Here is a 22,421-nt window from a genome sequence, read left to right as displayed (position 1 = left end):
AATAGCGTAAATTTTGAAAAAATAACAATATTTTCCACATTTTTTATATGAAATTCCCCCAAAAAAATGTAAAAATCTAAATTTTTTTACATTTTTGGCCAATTTGTTACATATTTTTGGTAAAAAAAAAATCACAATAAGCGTATTTTGATTGGTTCGCGCAAAAGTTATTGCGTTTACTAACAAAGGGAAAGATTTTTGTCATCTTTGGTGTTTTTTTTTTAACGAGTAATAGCGGCGATCTGCGATTTTTTGTGGGACTGCGACATTGTGGCGGACAGATCGGACCCCTGACTGACACTTTTGGGGGTACCAGTGACATTACTGCAGTAATCAGTGATATACATATGCACTGTCACTGTAAAAATGACACTGGCAGGGAAGGGGTTAATTTTATTGGAGAGGGAGGGGTTAATGTATGCCTGGTGCTTACTGACATGTGTGGGGGGAGGGGACTGAGTGACACAGGGACAGATCGCAGGTTCAGCTATGCTGAATCCTGTAATCTGACCCTGCCTGTCAGGAGATCCGCCCACTTTGTTTACACAGGCGGGCGGATCTCCACACTCGATTCCCCGACGATCGGGGAAGAGCAGCGGCAATCACCTCCTCTCCTCCCCTGTCCCAACTCCCGCTGTGACTGAATACAGCGGGAGCGCGCGCCACCGAGGAAAGGGGAGTGTCTGGCGACGTATGTCTACGTCACCAGACGATAACGAACCACTTTGCCGCAGTAGAGCTCTAGTGAGCGGTCGGCAAGTGGTTAACCTCCATTTATGGCTGCTGTTCAGCCTGTGCCAGCTGTCACCATGACCTGACAATCCTTGGGTTACGTCCCTCAGAGGAGATCTCTCCACAGCTGGGGTGGGGCCCGTCTCTATGAAGTGGGTGGAGCAGAGGTCTGGAGCCCCACCCTTCAGATGTGATGGTTGGAAGTCTCTAGGCTGGGGTCTGTTATCCATACAGATGGTTTCATTCCTGGGATGAAGGGTCCGTATCTAATCAGCACCTGACATGTTTGGTCTTAGAGGGACGACATCTCTTTGGACCCCGCATTGATGTCATTATGAAGGACATCATTGGAGGTCGGAGCGTTGAATGGCCTCAGAGTGAGAAGTCTCAGGAATGACCCGCTGGGTGCCATCCTTCTCCTTCACCCACCCCTGCAGTAGGTGCACTCGGGTTCCCCTAAGTCTGGTTCTCCGGCAACCCACAAGGCTGGAAGCAGGAAACCTGCTAAGCCTTCAGAGAAGTCTTTCCAGGAAGGGGCACTAAGATTTGGGAGTGGTTCTATTCCTAGTGGGTCCATGGGTGGTTACCTATCAAGCATCTGGGTACACAGAGCACCCCTTTATATTTACAATAATCCAGCTGTGCGCCCTCTGCTGTCCTGTGCCACCACATAGATCAACCGACCATCACCTGATACTTTGGGGTCTCTGCAAGTCAGGGGCTCTGGTGTCTCCTGTGTCAGCTTAGCCTCAGCAGCCGAGTCCTGCCCTGATCACCACCCTCAGAACAATTCTCTTATCGTGGGGTATAGAATAACTGCTCAGGCCACTAGTGATGCCTGATACCCATTAGTGTCATCATCCCTTTAGAGTGTAAGCTCCTCTGGTACAGAGTCTGATGTGAGTGGCTCAGTGTTCTCTGTATATAGGGTAGCGGAGTGTGTATATATATATATGTGTGTGTGTTGTGTATATCTTGGCTGGCCGCTCTCTGGAATAATCTTGTACAAATCTCAGGCTCTGCTCCGCCATGCCATCTCCTACATCCAGTTCCTGCAGAAGAGGATCCGAGACACGCAGAACACGTTGGTGCCGTATAGCAGCCAGCTGGGTAAGAATGGGGCTTACGGGGGAGGGGCTTAAGAGAAGGTGGGGCCAGTGAAGAGCCTGTTGTGGATCCATAATACTGTGACCACCAGTGAAGCGGCGAGGTATTGGGGTACAGGCCATTAGAGGAGGTATTGGGGTACAGGCCATTAGAGGAGGTATTGGGGTACAGGCCATTAGAGGAGGTATTGGGGTACAGGCCATTAGAGGAGGTATTAGGGTACAGGCCATTAGACGAGGTATTGGGGTACAGGCCATTAGAGGAGCTATTGGGGTACAGGCCATTAGACGAGGTATTGGGGTAGATGCCATTAGAGGAGGTTTTGGGTTACAGGTCATTAGAGGAGATATTGGGGTACAGGCCATTAGAGGTATTGGGGTACAGGTCATTAGAGGAGATATTGGGGTACAGGCCATTAGAGGAGGTATTGGGGTATAGGCCATTAGAGGAGGTATTGGGGTACAGGCCATTAGAGGTATTGGGGTACAGGCCATTAGAGGAGGTATTGGGTACAGGCCATTAGAGGAGATATTGGGGTACAGGCCATTAGAGGAGGTATTGGGGTACAGGCCATTAGAGGAGGTATTGGGGTACAGGCCATTAGAGGAGGTATTGGGGTACAGGCCATTAGAGGTATTGGGGTACAGGCCATTAGAGGAGGTATTGGGTACAGGCCATTAGAGTAGGTATTGGGGTACAGGCCATTAGATGAGGTATTGGGGTACAGGCCATTAGAGGAGGTATTGGGGTACAGGCCATTAGAGGTATTGGGTACAGGCCATTAGAGGAGGTATTGGGGTACAGGCCATTAGAGGAGGTATTGGGTACAGGCCATTAGAGGAGGTATTGGGGTACAGGCCATTAGACGAGGTATTGGGGTACAGGCCATTAGAGGAGGTATTGGGGTACAGGCCATTAGAGGTATTGGGTACAGGCCATTAGAGGAGGTATTGGGGTACAGGCCATTAGAGGAGGTATTGGGTACAGGCCATTAGAGGAGGTATTGGGGTACAGGCCATTAGACGAGGTATTGGGGTACAGGCCATTAGAGGAGGTATTGGGGTACAGGCCATTAGACGAGATATTGGGGTACAGGCCATTAGAGGAGGTATTGGGGTACAGGCTATTAGAGGAGGTATTGGGGTACAGGCCATTAGAGGAGGTATTGGGGTACAGGCCATTAGAGGAGGTATTGGGGTACAGGCCATTAGAGGAGGTATTGGGGTACAGGCCATTAGAGGAGATATTGGGGTACAGGCCATTAGAGGAGGTATTGGGGTACAGGCTATTAGAGGAGGTATTGGGGTACAGGCCATTAGAGGAGGTATTGGGGTACAGGCCATTAGAGGAGGTATTGGGGTACAGGCCATTAGACGAGGTATTGGGGTACAGGCCATTAGAGGAGGTATTGGGGTACAGGCCATTAGACGAGATATTGGGGTACAGGCGGTATCAGAAGTGATGGGTGTCGTGTCCTTGCAGGTTTCTGGCCCCTCTGGACCCCCCGCCATTCACTCGGCAGCACAGAGAAGCCTGGAAAATTCCACCCTAAACCCCGGAAGAGATGCCAGCTGAAGGGTGAGGAGCCGTCTGTGTACCATGTGACCTGGGAGATGTCATGTGACATAGGGGGGTCACTCCTCCCCTCATACTGGAGAGACTGGGTACCGGGTTGTCATGGTAATCCGTTGCCATTGATACTTCCTGAGTGATGAGTGACCTGTAGGGAGGCGGCAGATCACATGACCACAATGACCTCAGCAGAGATCACCTTCAGCAGATCCAGAGATTTCAGCTGCTAAATTTAATATCCGAATCTTTACTCTTCCACTAAAAGGCTTGTTTGGCCCCGCCCCTTCTGACTTCTAAATCCAATAGGCGATGAGGAAGGGATCATATAACATTGGATGCCTTTATCTTTGGATCTTCTGATTGGTCAGTGCGGTGGAGCTCAGCTGATGGACTTCTCACCCTATGTGGGGGGTCTGGATGTGACATTGAAATGAATTATCTGCAGTGAGCTGTGCTGCCGCCTCCATCACTATTCCATCCCCATCCCTGAATCTGGGGGAATGCTTCATCTTCCTGGGTTCCAGCCCCGCCCACACTCTCCGGGTTCCAGCCCCGCCCACCCTCTCCACAGCAGAGATACAGTGCAACATGCAGAAGTGACACCCAGAAACACTATGAAAGGCCTGCTAACATTGTCTGCAGAGGGTGATAGAAAATACTCATCAATTCACTTTCTATTCTTCTCTCTGATTCTTCACCCAGCTTGTGCCGAGAGACCGCCGCCAGACTCCGAGCTCAGAGTGGGGTAACACCATCTACAGTCTGCTGTCCCCTCCCCCCACCCCCTCCTCTGTCCCCTCCTCTCCCCTCCCCTCCCCTCTACTGTCCCCTCTCCTCTGTCCCCTCCTCTCCCCTCTCCTCTGTCCCCTCCTCTCCCCTCTCCTCTCCTCTGTCCTCTCCTCTCCCCTCTACTGTCCTCTCCTCTCCCCTCTACTGTCCCCTCCCCTCTACTGTCCCCTCCCCTCTACTGTCCCCTCCCCTCTACTGTCCCCTCTCCTCTACTGTCCCCTCTCCTCTGTCCCCTCCCCTCTCCTCTGTCCCCTCCCCTCTCCTCTGTCCCCTCCCCTCTCCTCTCTCCTCTTTCCTCTACTGTCCCCTCCCCTCTCCTCTGTCCTCTCCTCTCTCCTCTTTCCTCTACTGTCCCCTCCCCTCTCCACTGTCCTCTCCTCTCCCCTCTTTTGTCCCCTCCCCTCTGTCCTCCCCTCCCCTCCCCTCTGTCCTCCCCTCCCCTCCCCTCTGTCCTCTCCCCTCCCCTCTGTCCTCTCCTTCCCCCTCTACTCTCCTCCCCCCCTCTCCTCTGCCCTCTACTCTCCCCTCTACTCCCCCCTCTCCTCTGTCCTCTCCCCTCTACTCTCCTCTGCCCTCTCCTACCCCCTCTCCTCTACCCTCTCCCCTCCCCTCTGCCCTCTTCTCTACCCTCCCCTCCCCTCTGTCCTCTCCTCCCCCCTCTCCTCTCCTCTCCTCTCCTCCCCTCCCCTCCCCTCTCCTCTCCTCTACTCTCCCCTCTCCTCTACTCTCTCCCCTCTCCTCTACTCTCTCCCCTCTCCTCTCCTCTCCTCTACTCTCTCCCCTCTCTACTCTACTCTCCCCTCTCCTCTCCTCTACTCTACTCTCTCCCCTCCCTTCTACTCTCCTCTACTCTACTCTACTCTCTCCTATCCTCTGTCCTCTCCCCTCTACTCTCCGCTCCCCTCCCCTCTGTCCTCTCCGCTCCCCTCCCCTCTGTCCTCTCCTCCCCCCCCTCCCCTACCCTCTGTCCTCTCCTCCCCCCTCTGTCCTCTCCTCCCTCCTCTCCCCTACTCTCTACTCTCCCCTTCCCTCTTTCCTTATCCCCTCCCTGCCATACGCCCCTCTGTCCTCACTGTGCCCTCTTCTGTTCTCCCCTCCATTCCCCCTGCTTTCGTCCCCTCCCCTATGTCCCCTCCCCTTTACTCTCCCCTCCCTGGCATACACCCCTTTGTGCTCCCCACTGTCCTCCCCGCAATACGCCCCTCTGTCCTCCTCACTGTAACCCCCCACTGTGCCCTCTTCTCTCCTCCTCGCCATACCCCCTGATTTCCTCCACACTGTACCCTCCTCTCTTCTTCCAGAATTACCCCCCACTGTCCTCCCCGCTGTGACCTCTGCTGTACCTCCTCACTATGCCCCCTCGCAGTCCTCCCCACCATAGACCCCTCTGTCCTCCCCGCCGTACCCCCTACTGGGTCCTCCACTGTCCTCCCCCGCCGTACCCTCCTACCCTCTGCTGTACCCCCCCCCCCCACTGTCCTCTCCGCTGTACCCCAACATTGTCCTCCCCACTGTCCTTGTCTGTATTTGCCCCTCCATGTCCGTATTCCTCCTCTGTGTTTCACCTCCGGAATGTTCCGGTGACATTTCTGTCTCATACAGGCAGAAGTTGGTCCCATACTTCTCTTCCTCATCCTCAGAAAATGGTGACACCGGTCCCTGGCTGGTCTCCGTCACAGTGTCCCCTCCTCCCCTCAGTGAGTATATCCAATATCCATATACACCACCCCCCCCCTTTTCCTCCCAGTAACCAATCAGAATCCTCCTTCCAGTGGAAGATCCGCAGAGCGTACCACCATCAGATACCCCAAATAAGGGGCCCCTGGAGATGGCACACGGGGGGCCGTACACTCCATACCGCTCTGCACTGAACATGCAATGCATGATGGGAATGTGATCTCCCCTGGGATCAGAAATCCAGGATTCTTTATATCAATTTTATAACCGCTACAAATCTTTTCCCTTCTAAGGAAAATAATAAAATCTGTTCATGTGTGAGGGCAACTCTGCGTATTGTCCAATCACTGTCTATAGGAAGGATCCTACAGCGGATCCCACACATCACCTCTATCCGGACCTTCCACACCAACTAGATCTATTACAGTGAGGGGGGAGGAGATCTCTCATTCTGGTCTATGTGTATCAATAGATCCTTGAAACACTGATCAGTGAATGTGGGAGTGGTCTGACATGAAATCCAGTGATCAGTGAATGTGGGAGTGGTCTGACATGAAATCTAGTGATCAGTGAATGTGGGAGTGGTCTGACACAGAATCCAGTGATCAGTGAATGTGGGAGTGGTCTGACATGAAATCCAGGGATCAGTGAATGTGGGAGTGGTCTGACATGAAATCCAGTGATCAGTGAATGTGGGAGTGGTCTGACACAGAATCCAGTGATCAGTGGATTTCTTGTCAGACCACTAGATCCCACATTCACTGATTACTAGAGCTTGGAATTTCAGATCACTAAATCTCACATATCACTAGATCTATTACAGTGAGGAGATCTCACATTCTGATCTATGGTTATCAATAGATCCTGGAAGAACTGGTCACAATATTCCGTGTCAGACCATTCACACATTCACTAATCACTAGATCTTGGAATCTCCGATCACTAAATTTCACATATGACTAGATCCCGGTGCCACAGGTTACTAGAGTTCAGAATCTTATATTACTAGATCCCGTAACTACAGACCACTAGATCCCGTAACTACAGACCACTAGATCCCGTAACTACAGACCACTAGATCCCGGAACTACAGGCCACTAGATCCCGGAACTACAGGCCACTAGATCCCGGAACTACAGGCCACTAGATCCCGGAACTACAGGCCACTAGATCCCGGAACTACAGGCCACTAGATCCCGGAACTACAGGCCACTAGATCCCGGAACTAGAGGCCACTAGATCCCGGAACTAGAGGCCACTAGATCCCGGAACTTCAGGCCACTAGACACTGGAATCACAGACCGCTAGATCCCAGAACTACAGACCGCAAGATCCCAGAACTACAGACCGCTAGATCCGAGAACTACAGACCGCTAGATCCGAGAACTACAGACCGCGAGATCCCAGAACTACAGACCGCGAGATCCCAGAACTACAGACCGCGAGATCCCAGAACTACAGACCGCGAGATCCGAGAACTACAGACCGCTAGATCCGAGAACTACAGACCGCGAGATCCCAGAACTACAGACCGCGAGATCCCAGAACTACAGACCGCGAGATCCCAGAACTACAGACCGCGAGATCCCAGAACCACAGACCGCGAGATCCCAGAACCACAGACCGCGAGATCCGAGAACTACAGACCGCGAGATCCCAGAACTACAGACCGCGAGATCCCAGAACTGCAGACCGCGAGATCCGAGAACTACAGACCGCGAGATCCGAGAACTACAGACCGCGAGATCCGAGAACTACAGACCGCGAGATCCGAGAACTGCAGACCGCGAGATCCCAGAACTACAGACCGCGAGATCCCAGAACTACAGACCGCGAGATCCCAGAACTACAGACCGCGAGATCCCAGAACTACAGACCGCGAGATCCGAGAACTACAGACCGCGAGATCCGAGAACTACAGACCGCGAGATCCGAGAACTACAGACCGCGAGATCCGAGAACTACAGACCGCTAGATCCGAGAACTGCAGACCGCGAGATCCCAGAACTACAGACCGCGAGATCCGAGAACTACAGACCGCGAGATCCGAGAACTACAGACCGCGAGATCCCAGAACTACAGACCGCTAGATCCGAGAACTGCAGACCGCGAGATCCCAGAACTACAGACCGCGAGATCCCAGAACTACAGACCGCGAGATCCCAGAACTACAGACCGCTAGATCCGAGAACTACAGACCGCTAGATCCGAGAACTACAGACCGCGAGATCCGAGAACTACAGACCGCGAGATCCGAGAACTACAGACCGCGAGATCCCAGAACTACAGACCGCGAGATCCCAGAACTACAGACCGCGAGATCCCAGAACTACAGACCGCGAGATCCGAGAACTACAGACCGCGAGATCCGAGAACTACAGACCGCTAGATCCCAGAACTACAGACCGCGAGAACTACAGACCGCGAGATCCGAGAACTACAGACCGCTAGATCCCAGAACTACAGACCGCTAGATCCCAGAACTACAGACCGCGAGATCCGAGAACTACAGACCGCGAGATCCGAGAACTGCAGACCGTGAGATCCCAGAACTACAGACCGCGAGATCCCAGAACTACAGACCGCGAGATCCCAGAACTACAGACCGCGAGATCCGAGAACTACAGACCGCGAGATCCGAGAACTACAGACCGCGAGATCCCAGAACTACAGACCGCTAGATCCGAGAACTGCAGACCGCGAGATCCCAGAACTACAGACCGCTAGATCCGAGAACTGCAGACCGCGAGATCCCAGAACTACAGACCGCGAGATCCGAGAACTACAGACCGCGAGATCCCAGAACTACAGACCGCTAGATCCGAGAACTACAGACCGCTAGATCCGAGAACTAAAGACCGCGAGATCCGAGAACTACAGACCGCGAGATCCGAGAACTACAGACCGCGAGATCCCAGAACTACAGACCGCTAGATCCGAGAACTACAGACCGCTAGATCCCAGAACTACAGACCGCGAGATCCGAGAACTACAGACCGCGAGATCCGAGAACTACAGACCGCGAGATCCGAGAACTACAGACCGCGAGATCCGAGAACTACAGACCGCGAGATCCGAGAACTACAGACCGCTAGATCCCAGAACTACAGACCGCGAGATCCGAGAACTACAGACCGCGAGATCCGAGAACTACAGACCGCTAGATCCGAGAACTACAGACCGCTAGATCCGAGAACTACAGACCGCGAGATCCGAGAACTACAGACCGCGAGATCCGAGAACTACAGACCGCGAGATCCGAGAACTACAGACCGCGAGATCCGAGAACTACAGACCGCGAGATCCGAGAACTACAGACCGCGAGATCCGAGAACTACAGACCGCTAGATCCCAGAACTACAGACCGCGAGATCCGAGAACTACAGACCGCGAGATCCGAGAACTACAGACCGCGAGATCCGAGAACTACAGACCGCTAGATCCCGGAATCACAGACCACTAGATCCTGGAATCACAGACCGCTAGATCCCGGAATTACATACCACTAGATCCTGGAATCACAGACCACTAGATCCCGGAATTACAGACCACTAGATCCCGGAATTAAATACCACTAGATCCTGGAATTAAATACCACTAGATCCTGGAATCACAGACCACTAGATCCTGGAATTACAGACCACTAGATCCCGGAATTACAGACCACTAGATCCTGGAATCACAGACCACTAGATCCTGGAATTACATACCACTAGATCCCGGAATTACATACCACTAGATCCTGGAATCAATGATCAGTAGATTCCAGGGCCACATATAACTTAATCCTGAAACTACAGACCACTAGATCATGGAGTTAAAAATAAAAAAACTAGATTCCTGAACTAGAGATCACTATAATCCAGAATTAAAGAACATTAGATCCTTGAACCACAGACTAATAAATCCCAGTGCCTGATCCCAGACCCACAGATCATTGGATCCCAGATTTGCAGACCAGTAGATCTCAGATCACTATGTAGAATGTGTATATTGATGATCTGATTTTGTCCCATGGCAGGCCCTTGTACCCCGCAGTCCTCGGTGCCGCCCTTCCTGGGGCTCAGCCCCTCCCTGCGCTCCTCTCCGCTCGATGATGTCACAGTGGGCGGAGTCATACCTCCAGGTAAAGCAGTCAGATGTTTGGGGGGAGCTCCGCAGTCAGATGGGAGATCAGCGGAGTAATCATGTGACTTCTTTATTGGCAGTTTTGTTTGAGGAGGTCCAGATCTGCGGCAGCTCCCCGGTTCAGGTAATACTCTGATCTCTTATCATTGGGCTATTCTTACTAGGGGGCCCCCATATCTATAGAAGGGCCCCCCCAAATATTCTACACAAAGAGCCAGATCCTTATTCAGAGCCCCGACTATGGACAGTAAGAGTAAAACATTGGGGGATGGTGAGAGTAAATATACCCCCGATATCAGGGGAGAGGGGGAGTAATAAATACCCCTATATTGGAGGAGATGGGAGTAATAAATACCCCAATATCAGAGGAGAGGGGACTAATAAATACCCCTATATCAGAGGACAGGGGGAGTAATAAATACCCCTATATCAGAGGAGAGGGGGAGTAATAAATACCCCTATATCAGAGGACAGGGGACTAATAAATACCCCTATATCAGAGGACAGGGGGAGTAATAAATACCCCTATATCAGAGGAGAGGGGGAGTAATAAATACCCCTATATCAGAGGAGAGGGGGAGTAATAAATACCCCTATATCAGAGGACAGGGGGAGTAATAAATACCCCTATATCGGAGGAGAGGGGGAGTAATAAGTACCCCTATATCAGAGGACAGGGGGAGTAATAAATACCCCCGATATCGGAGGAGAGGGGGAGTAATAAATACCCCTATATCGGAGGAGAGGGGGAGTAATAAATACCCCCCATATCGGAGGAGAGGGGGAGTAATAAATACCCCCGATATCGGAGGAGAGGGGGAGTAATAAATACCCCTATATCAGAGGACAGGGGGAGTAATAAATACCCCTATATCAGAGGAGAGGGGGAGTAATAAATACCCCTATATCAGAGGACAGGGGGAGTAATAAATACCCCTATATCGGAGGAGAGGGGGAGTAATAAATACCCCTATATCGGAGGACAGTGGTAGTAATAAATACCCCCGATATCGGAGGACAGGGGGAGTAATAAATACCCCCGATATCGGAGGAGAGGGGGAGTAATAAATACCCCTATATCAAAGGAGAGAGGGAGTAATAAATACCCCTATATCGGAGGAGAGGGGGAGTAATAAATACCCCTATATTGGAGGAGAGGGGAGTAATAAATACCCCTATATCGGAGGAGAGAGGGAGTAATAAATACCCCTATATTGGAGGAGAGGGGAGTAATAAATACCCCTATATCGGAGGACAGTGGTAGTAATAAATATCCCTATATCGGAGGACAGTGGTAGTAATAAATACCCCTATATCGGAGGACAGGGGGAGTAATAAATACCCCTATATCGGAGGAGAGGGGGAGTAATAAATACCCCTATATCAGAGGAGAGGGGTAGTAATAAATACCCCTATATCGGAGGAGAGAGGGAGTAATAAATACCCCTATATCAGAGGAGAGGGGAGTAATAAATACCCCTATATCGGAGGACAGGGGGAGTAATAAATACCCCTATATCCGAGGAGAGGGGGAGTAATAAATACCCCTATATCGGAGGACAGTGAGAGTAATAAATACCCCTATATCGGAGGACAGGGGGAGTAATAAATACCCCTATATTGGAGGACAGGGGGAGTAATAAATACCCCTATATTGGAGGAGAGGGGAGTAATAAATACCCCTATATCAGAGGAGAGAGGGAATAATAAATACCCCTATATCGGAGGAGAGGGGAGTAATAAATACCCCTATATCGGAGGAGAGGGGGAGTAATAAATACCCCTATATCGGAGGACAGGGGGAGTAATAAATACCCCTATATTGGAGGACAGGGGGAGTAATAAATACCCCTATATTGGAGGAGAGGGGAGTAATAAATACCCCTATATCAGAGGAGAGAGGGAATAATAAATACCCCTATATCGGAGGAGAGGGGAGTAATAAATACCCCTATATCGGAGGAGAGGGGGAGTAATAAATACCCCTATATCGGAGGAGAGAGGGAGTAATAAATACCCCTATATTGGAGGAGAGGGGAGTAATAAATACCCCTATATCGGAGGAGAGGGGGAGTAATAAATACCCATATATTGGAGGAGAGGGGAGTAATAAATACCCCTATATCGGAGGAGAGGGGGAGTAATAAATACCCATATATTGGAGGAGAGGGGAGTAATAAATACCCATATATTGGAGGAGAGGGGAGTAATAAATACCCCTATATCGGAGGAGAGGGAGAGTAATAAATACCCCTATATCAGAGGAGAGAGGGAATAATAAATACCCCTATATCGGAGGAGAGGGGAGTAATAAATACCCCTATATCGGAGGAGAGAGGGAGTAATAAATACCCCTATATCGGAGGAGAGGGAGAGTAATAAATACCCCTATATCAGAGGAGAGAGGGAATAATAAATACCCCTATATCGGAGGAGAGGGGAGTAATAAATACCCCTATATCGGAGGAGAGAGGGAGTAATAAATACCCCTATATCGGAGGAGAGGGGGATTAATAAATACCCCTATATTGGAGGAGAGTGGGAGTAATAAATACCCCTATATCGGAGGAGAGAGGGAATAATAAATACCCCTATATCGGAGGAGAGGGGAGTAATAAATACCCCTATATCGGAGGAGAGGGGGAGTAATAAATACCCCTATATCAGAGGAGAGAGGGAGTAATAAATACCCCTATATCGGAGGAGAGGGGTAGTAATAAATACCCCTATATCGGAGGAGAGGGGAGTAATAAATACCCCTATATCGGAGGAGAGGGGAGTAATAAATACCCCTATATCGGAGGAGAGGGGGAGTAATAAATACCCCTATATCGGAGGAGAGGGGGAGTAATAAATACCCATATATTGGAGGAGAGGGGAGTAATAAATACCCCTATATTGGAGGAGAGGGGAGTAATAAATACCCCTATATCGGAGGAGAGGGGAGTAATAAATACCCCTATATCGGAGGAGAGGGGGAGTAATAAATACCCCTATATTGGAGGACAGGGGGAGTAATAAATTCCCCTATATTGGAGGAGAGGGGGAGTAATAAATACCCCTATATTGGAGGAGAGCGGGAGTAATAAATACCCCTATATTGGAGGAGAGGGGGAGTAATAAATACCCCTATATTGGAGGAGAGCGGGAGTAATAAATACCCCTATATTGGAGGAGAGGGGGAGTAATAAATACCCCTATATTGGAGGAGAGCGGGAGTAATAAATACCCCTATATTGGAGGACAGGGGGAGTAATAAATACCCCTATATTGGAGGACAGGGGGAGTAATAAATACCCCTATATTGGAGGAGAGCGGGAGTAATAAATACCCCTATATTGGAGGACAGGGGGAGTAATAAATACCCCTATATCAGAGGAGAGAGGGAGTAATAAATATCCCGATATCGGAGGAGAGGGGGAGTAATAAATACCCCTATATCAGAGGAGAGAGGGAGTAATAAATACCCCTATATCAGAGGAGAGAGGGAGTAATAAATACCCCTATATCAGAGGAGAGAGGGAGTAATAAATACCCCTATATCAGAGGAGAGAGGGAGTAATAAATACCCCTATATCGGAGGAGAGGGGGAGTAATAAATACCCCTATATTGGAGGACAGGGGGGAGTAATAAATACCCCTATATTGGAGGAGAGGGGGAGTAATAAATACCCCTATATTGGAGGAGAGCGGGAGTAATAAATACCCCTATATTGGAGGACAGGGGGAGTAATAAATACCCCTATATTGGAGGAGAGGGGAGTAATAAATACCCATATATTGGAGGAGAGGGGAGTAATAAATACCCCTATATTGGAGGAGAGGGGAGTAATAAATACCCCTATATTGGAGGAGAGGGGGAGTAATAAATACCCCTATATTGGAGGAGAGCGGGAGTAATAAATACCCCTATATTGGAGGAGAGCGGGAGTAATAAATACCCCTATAATGGAGGACAGGGGGAGTAATAAATACCCCTATATCAGAGGAGAGAGGGAGTAATAAATATCCCGATATCGGAGGACAGAGGGGGCAATAAATACCCCTATATCGGAGGAGAGGGGGAGTAATAAATACCCCTATATCAGAGGAGAGGGGGAGTAATAAATACCCCTATATCGGAGGAGAGAGGGAGTAATAAATATCCCTATATTGGAGGACAGAGGGGGCAATAAATACCCCTATATCGGAGGAGAGGGGGAGTAATAAATACCCCTATATTGGAGGAGAGAGGGAGTAATAAATATCCCTATATCGGAGGACAGAGGGGGCAATAAATACTTGATATCAGTGGATAGAGGGAGTAATAAATAATATCAGAGAACAGAGGGAGTGATAATTACCCCTGCATCAAATTCTTGGAAGAAGTCTTTGAAGGCTTTGTGTTTTATTTGCCCCCCCCCCCCCCCCCCCTGTGTTTCAGGAGTCCACCATGAGCCTGGATCACAGTTACCAGTTACAGAATGGGATCAGCACTGGGAATCCTGGACCCCTCAGCACTGGGAATCCTGGACCCCTCAGCACTGGGAATCCTGGACCCCTCAGCACTGGGAATCCTGGACCCCAGCAGGATAGATCCGGCAGGGAGGAGAAGCAGCCAGACACCAGTGCAGGCGCAGAGCTGGAGATGAGACAGCCGGGCTCAGTGACTAAACCCAGACCTCGGAGCAAAGCCAGAGCAAAGAAGGTCAGTTGTAGGCTGTAGGTTCAATCATTAGACTCTTCTCACTCCGCATAAGCTATAGGAGACCGTAAACAAGAGGCAGAAACAATCGGGGAGATCTACTGTATACAGCCCAATCTGTACCAGTGATGGTTGGGCCAATTAGGGGGCAATGACCACTATCTGTGACCAATGAAAGGTCTCCTCACAAACTGCACACATTGGGGCCATTTCTTCTCTTTCTAATACTGGTTGGCTGATTGGGAGAATTGCAGTGCATGCTGGGAGCACAGAAATCTACTGCAAAAAAAGGAAGAGGGCGCATTGCCTGATCACCTATGGCAACCAGTGCCATAGACTTACATTATGTCCGCATATCATCCGCTAACGGATAGGATGATATGCGGGCACACGGAGCGGATGACACAAATACACAAATGTCATCCGCTCCATGGAAAAAAAAAAAAAAAGGACCGCAGCGGAGCGTTCACACGGAGCTCTCACACGGAGCTCTCACACGGAGCTCTCACACGGAGCGTTCACACGGAGCTCTCACACGGAGCTCTCACACGGAGCGTTCACACGGAGCTCTCACACGGAGCTCTCACACGGAGCTCTCACACGGAGCTCTCACACGGAGCGTTCACACGGAGCTCTCACACGGAGCTCTCACACGGAGCTCTCACACGGAGCTCTCACACGGAGCTCTCACACGGAGCTCTCACACGGAGCGTTCACACGGAGCTCTCACACGGAGCTCTCACACGGAGCTCTCACACGGAGCTCTCACGCGGAGCTCTCACGCGGAGCTCTCACACGGAGCTCTCACACGGAGCTCTCACACGGAGCTCTCACACGGAGCTCTCACACGGAGCTCTCACACGGAGCTCTCACACGGAGCGTTCACACGGAGCTCTCACACGGAGCGTTCACACGGAGCTCTCACATGGAGCTTTCACACGGAGCTCTCACACGGAGCTCTCACACGGAGCGTTCACACGGAGCTCTCACACGGAGCTCTCACACGGAGCGTTCACACGGAGCTCTCACACGGAGCGTTCACACGGAGCGTTCACACGGAGCTCTCACGCGGAGCTCTCACGCGGAGCTCTCACACGGAGCTCTTACACGGAGCTCTCACACGGAGCTCTCACACGGAGCGTTCACACGGAGCTCTCACGCGGAGCTCTCACGCGGAGCTCTCACGCGGAGCTCTCACACGGAGCCCTCACACGGAGCTCTCACACGGAGCTCTCACACGGAGCTCTCACACGGAGCGTTCACACGGAGCTCTCACACGGAGCGTTCACACGGAGCTCTCACACGGAGCTCTCACACGGAGCGTTCACACGGAGCTCTCACACGGAGCTCTCACATGGAGCTTTCACACGGAGCTCTCACACGGAGCTCTCACACGGTGCGTTCACACGGAGCTCTCACACGGAGCTCTCACACGGAGCGTTCACACGGAGCTCTCACACGGAGCTCTCACACGGAGCTCTCACGCGGAGCTCTCACGCGGAGCTCTCACACGGAGCTCTCACACGGAGCTCTCACACGGAGCGTTCACACGGAGCTCTCACACGGAGCTCTCACACGGAGCTCTCACACGGAGCGTTCACACGGAGCTCTCACACGGAGCTCTCACACGGAGCTTTCACACGGAGCTCTCACACGGAGCTCTCACACGGAGCTTTCACGCGGAGCTCTCACGCGGAGCTCTCACACAGAGCTCTCACACGGAGCTCTCACACGGAGCTCTCACACAGAGCTCTCACACGGAGCTCTCACACGGAGCTCTCACACAGAGCTCTCACGCGGAGCTCTCACACGGAGCTCTCACACGGAGCTCTCACACGGAGCTCTCACACGGAGCTCTCACACAGAGCTCTCACACGGAGCTCTCACACGGAGCTCTCACACAGAGCTCTCACGCGGAGCTCTCACACGGAGCTCTCACACGGAGCTCTCACACGGAGCTCTCACACGGAGCTCTCACACGGAGCTCTCACACAGAGCTCTCACACGGAGCGTTCACATGGAGCTCTCACACGGAGCTCTCACACGGAGCTCTCACACGGAGCTCTCACACGGAGCTCTCACACAGAGCTCTCACACGGAGCTCTCACACGGAGCTCTCACACAGAGCTCTCACACGGAGCTCTCACACGGAGCTCTCACACGGAGCTCTCACACAGAGCTCTCACACTGAGCTCTCACACGGAGCTCTCACACGGAGCGTTCACACGGAGCGTTCACACGGAGCTCTCACACGGAGCTCTCACACGGAGCGTTCACACGGAGCGTTCACACGGAGCTCTCACGCGGAGCTCTCACACGGAGCGTTCACACGGAGCTCTCACACGGAGCTCTTACACGGAGCTCTCACACGGAGCTCTCACACGGAGCTCTCACACGGAGCGGCCGTCTGAAAGAAGCCTTATTGTTCTAACTGATGTAAAGCAATGATATGATTGGTCAGAGCTTTGCACTTCCTTTCTATTAGAATATTCTGTTTTCTCTCATAAGAATGTATTATAAACGACACAAACTACTTCTCTCATCCTTTAACCACTTAAGCCCCGGAAGATTTTACCCCCTTCCTGACCAGGGCCTATTTTGCGATTCGGCACTGCGTGACTTTAACGGACAATTGCGCGGTCGTGCGTCGCTGTACCCAAACGAATTTGACGTCCTTTTTTTCCCACAAACAGAGCTTTCTTTTGGTGGTATTTGATCACCTCTGCGATTTTTTTTGATCATGCGCTATAAACAAAAAAAGAGCGTCAATTTTGCAAAAATAACAATATTTTTCACATTTTTTTATATGAAATTCCCCCCAAAAAAAATGTAAAAATCAAATTTTTTAACATTTTCGGCCAATTTGTTTTATGCTACATATGTTTGGTAAAAAAAATCGCAATAAGCGTATTTTGATTGGTTTGCGCAAAAGTTATTGTGTTTACTAACAAAGGGAAAGATTTTTGTCATTTTTGTTGTTTTTTATGTTTACTAGTAATGGCAGCGATCTGCGATTTTTTTTTGCGGGACTGCGACATTGCGGCGGACAGATCGGACCCCTAACTGACATTTTTGACACTTTTGGGGGTACCGGTGACATTACTGCAGTAATCAGTGCTATATATATGCACTGTTACTGTAAAAATGACACTGACAGGGAAGGGGTTAACTTTTTTTGAGAGGGAGTGGCTGTGTGTGTCCCTAGGGGCGTGCTTCTAACTGTGATTGGCTGTGGCTTGAGCTGTAGAAACAATGATTAACGGTCCTACATAGTAGAACCGTATGATCATCCTTCATACACAGGGGAGAATGACAGGCGGCTTTGTTTACATTAGCCGCCTGACTTTCTCCCTCTGCAGCGACGATCGCAGAGTGAGCGGCGGACATCGGGTCCACCGGTCACACGCGCGGGGGGGCCCCTGACCATGCGGGAGTGGGAGCGCACCTCCAGCGGCGCGCGCTTGCTCCCTAGACCCTCACAGGCTAGCGATGTAGATCTACGTCACTTTGCCTGTGAGGGGCTGACCGCCGACGTAAATCGTCGTTAGGCAGTCGGCAAGCGGTTAATGTAACAGAGTTTTGCAGGAAGACCCCCTTCTTTGCCCCTCTGCAGTCTTCTCTGTTCCTCTGCAGTCTTCTCTGTTCCTCTGCAGTCTTCTTTGCCCCTCTGCAGTCTTCTCTGTTCCTCTGCAGTCTTCTCTGTTCCTCTGCATTCTTCTCTGCCCCCCCTCAATCTTCTTTGCCCCTCCGCAGCCTTCTCTGGTCCTTTCATGTCTTCTGTGATCCTTTCCAGTCTTTTCTGTCCCCTCCACAGTCTTCTCTGTCCATTTGCAGCCTTCTCTGCCCCTCTCCCTCTACAATCTTCTCTGTCCCCTCCACAGCCTTCTCTGTCCCCTCCACAGCCTTCTCTGTCCCCTCCACAATCTTCTCTGTCCCCTCCACAGCCTTCTCTGTCCCCTCCACAGCCTTCTCTGTCCCCTCCACAATCTTCTCTGTCCCCTCCACAGCCTTCTCTGTCCCCTCCACAGCCTTCTCTGTCCCCTCCACAATCTTCTCTGTCCCCTCCACAGCCTTCTCTGTCCCCTCCACAGCCTTCTCTGTCCCCTCCACAGCCTTCTCTGTCCCCTCCACAATCTTCTCTGTCCCCTCCACAATCTTCTCTGTCCCCTCCACAGCCTTCTCTGTCCCCTCCACAGCCTTCTCTGTCCCCTCAACAGCCTTCTCTGTCCCCTCCACAATCTTCTCTGTCCCCTCCACAATCTTCTCTGTCCCCTCCACAATCTTCTCTGTCCCCTCCACAATCTTCTCTGTCCCCTCCACAATCTTCTCTGTCCCCTCCACAGCCTTCTCTGTCCCCTCCACAATCTTCTCTGTCCCCTCCACAATCTTCTCTGTCCCCTCCACAATCTTCTCTGTCCCCTCCACAATCTTCTCTGTCCCCTCCACAGCCTTCTCTGTCCCCTCCACAGCCTTCTCTGTCCCCTCCACAATCTTCTCTGTCCCCTCCACAGCCTTCTCTGTCCCCTCCACAGCCTTCTCTGTCCCCTCCACAGCCTTCTCTGTCCCCTCCACAATCTTCTCTGTCCCCTCCACAGCCTTCTCTGTCCCCTCCACAGCCTTCTCTGTCCCCTCCACAGCCTTCTCTGTCCCCTCCACAATCTTCTCTGTCCCCTCCACAATCTTCTCTGTCCCCTCCACAGCCTTCTCTGTCCCCTCCACAGCCTTCTCTGTCCCCTCAACAGCCTTCTCTGTCCCCTCCACAATCTTCTCTGTCCCCTCCACAATCTTCTCTGTCCCCTCCACAATCTTCTCTGTCCCCTCCACAGCCTTCTCTGTCCCCTCCACAATCTTCTCTGTCCCCTCCACAATCTTCTCTGTCCCCTCCACAGCCTTCTCTGTCCCCTCCACAATCTTCTCTGTCCCCTCCACAATCTTCTCTGTCCCCTCCACAGCCTTCTCTGTCCCCTCCACAGCCTTCTCTGTCCCCTCCACAATCTTCTCTGTCCCCTCCACAATCTTCTCTGTCCCCTCCACAATCTTCTCTGTCCCCCCACAGCCTTCTCTTCCCTCCACAATCTTCTCTGTCCCCCTCCACAATCTTCTCTGTCCCCTCCACAATCTTCTCTGTCCCCCCACAGCCTTCTCTTCCCTCCACAATCTTCTCTGTCCCCTCCACAATCTTCTCTGTCCCCCCACAGCCTTCTCTGTCCCCCCACAGCCTTCTCTGTCCCCCCACAGCCTTCTCGTCCCCCCACAGCCTTCTCTGTCCCCCCACAGCCTTCTCTTCCCTCCACAGCCTTCTCTGTCCCCCCAAAGCCTTCTCTTCCCTCCACAGCCTTCTCTGCCCCTCCACAGCCTTCTCTGCCCCTCCACAATCTTCTCTGTCCCCTCCACAGCCTTCTCTGTCCCCTCCACAGCCTTCTCTGTCCCCTCCACAGCCTTCTCTGTCCCCTCCACAGCCTTCTCTGTCCCCTCAACAATCTTCTCTGTCCCCTCCACAATCTTCTCTGTCCCCTCCACAGCCTTCTCTGTCCCCTCCACAGCCTTCTCTGTCCCCTCCACAATCTTCTCTGTCCCCTCCACAATCTTCTCTGTCCCCTCCACAATCTTCTCTGTCCCCCCACAGCCTTCTCTTCCCTCCGCAGCCTTCTCTGTCCCCTCCACAATCTTCTCTGTCCCCCCACAGCCTTCTCTTCCCTCCGCAGCCTTCTCTTCCCTCCGCAGCCTTCTCTGTCCCCTCCACAATCTTCTCTGTCCCCTCCACAATCTTCTCTGTCCCCTCCACAATCTTCTCTGTCCCCTCCACAGCCTTCTCTTCCCTCCACAATCTTCTCTGTCCCCTCCACAATCTTCTCTGTCCCCTCCACAATCTTCTCTGTCCCCTCCACAATCTTCTCTGTCCCCTCCACAGCCTTCTCTGTCCCCTCCACAGCCTTCTCTGTCCCCTCCACAATCTTCTCTGTCCCCTCCACAATCTTCTCTGTCCCCCCACAGCCTTCTCTTCCCTCCACAATCTTCTCTGTCCCCCTCCACAATCTTCTCTGTCCCCCTCCACAATCTTCTCTGTCCCCTCCACAATCTTCTCTGTCCCCCCACAGCCTTCTCTTCCCTCCACAATCTTCTCTGTCCCCTCCACAATCTTCTCTGTCCCCCCACAGCCTTCTCTGTCCCCCCACAGCCTTCTCTTCCCTCCACAGCCTTCTCTGTCCCCCCAAAGCCTTCTCTTCCCTCCACAGCCTTCTCTGCCCCTCCACAGCCTTCTCTGCCCCTCCACAATCTTCTCTGTCCCCTCCACAGCCTTCTCTGTCCCCTCCACAGCCTTCTCTGTCCCCTCCACAGCCTTCTCTGTCCCCTCCACAGCCTTCTCTTCCCTCCACAGCCTTCTCTTCCCTCCACAGCCTTCTGTCCCCTCCACAATCTTCTCTTCCCTCCACAGCCTTCTCTTCCCTCCACAATCTTCTCTGTCCCCTCCACAATCTTCTCTGTCCCCTCCACAGCCTTCTCTTCCCTCCACAATCTTCTCTGTCCCCTCCACAGCCTTCTCTTCCCTCCACAGCCTTCTCTGTCCCTCTTCGGTCTTCTCTGCCCCTCTTCGGTCTTCTCTGTCCCTCTTCGGTCTTCTCTGCCCCTCTTCGGTCTTCTCTGTCCCTCTTCGGTCTTCTCTGCCCCTCTTCGGTCTTCTCTGCCCCTCTTCGGTCTTCTCTGTCCCTCTTCAGTCTTCTCTGCCCCTCTTCGGTCTTCTCTGTCCCTCTTCGGTCTTCTCTGTCCCTCTTCGGTCTTCTCTGTCCCTCTTCGGTCTTCTCTGCCCCTCTTCGGTCTTCTCTGTCCCTCTTCGGTCTTCTCTGCCCCTCTTCGGTCTTCTCTGCCCCTCTTCGGTCTTCTCTGCCCCTCTTCGGTCTTCTCTGCCCCTCTTCGGTCTTCTCTGCCCCTCTTTGGTCTTCTCTGTCCCTCCCCAGTCTTCTCCCTATTTGGAAAATAAAGAAGGTCTCAGAGCTGAACCTCCCCCACATTCTAGTGCTGTACTTCTCATTCCTCCTCCTGGCCGCTGCTTTTGTTTTGGATTGAATGTCATCCAGCATCATTCAGACCACTTCCTGTGAGCCCAGGGTGCCCAGCCCCGCCCCCGTAGGCCTTGGGTGTATAGGAGGACCTGAAGTTGGGCTTTAATGTAAAACTCATCATGAAGGGTTAATGTTATAGAACACCAAAAATGATTCTGAAGGTTGCAGAACATTCCTGACCATCATGGTGGGAACCATCTTCAATAAATGTCCCCATAATCCAGCACTCCCTTCCCCACCCCCACCCCAGATGAAGTGGATCTCATTTTGGAACAATATTGTTACACATTAGGAGCTCCTTCCATAGAGTAATGGTACTGCGGAGCTCCTTCCATAGGGTAATGGTACTGCGGAGCTCCTTCCATAGAGTAATGGTACTGCGGAGCTCCTTCCATAGGGTAATGGTACTGCGGAGCTCCTTCCATAGTGTAATGGTACTGCGGAGCTCCTTCCATAGAGTAATGGTACTGCGGAGCTCCTTCCATAGAGTAATGGTACTGCGGAGCTCCTTCCATAGAGTAATGGTACTGCGGAGCTCCTTCCATAGAGTAATGGTACTGCGGAGCTCCTTCCATAGAGTAATGGTACTGCGGAGCTCCTTCCATAGAGTAATGGTACTGCGGAGCTCCTTCCATAGAGTAATGGTACTGCGGAGCTCATTCCATAGAGTA

General features: G+C 51.8%; 1 protein-coding gene across 1 annotated transcript in view; it reads left to right on the top strand.

The window, feature by feature from the left end:
* MEIOSIN (meiosis initiator) overlaps positions 1 to 22,421 on the top strand; it is a gene marked incomplete at its 3' end in the record, with an annotated part of 45,569 nt that overhangs the window by 5,331 nt on the left and 17,817 nt on the right. The window contains exons 2-8 of the mRNA XM_082263298.1: positions 1,749 to 1,842; positions 3,322 to 3,417; positions 4,114 to 4,156; positions 5,803 to 5,897; positions 9,899 to 10,003; positions 10,086 to 10,129; positions 14,429 to 14,692. Coding sequence (XP_082119424.1) covers positions 1,749 to 1,842; positions 3,322 to 3,417; positions 4,114 to 4,156; positions 5,803 to 5,897; positions 9,899 to 10,003; positions 10,086 to 10,129; positions 14,429 to 14,692 — 741 coding nt within the window. The remainder of the gene's footprint in view (positions 1 to 1,748; positions 1,843 to 3,321; positions 3,418 to 4,113; positions 4,157 to 5,802; positions 5,898 to 9,898; positions 10,004 to 10,085; positions 10,130 to 14,428; positions 14,693 to 22,421) is intronic.

Source organism: Pelophylax lessonae (assembly GCF_965119305.1).
Source record: "Pelophylax lessonae genome assembly, chromosome: 7".
NCBI lineage: Eukaryota > Metazoa > Chordata > Amphibia > Anura > Ranidae > Pelophylax > Pelophylax lessonae.
This window is presented reverse-complemented; position numbering and strand designations above follow the sequence as displayed.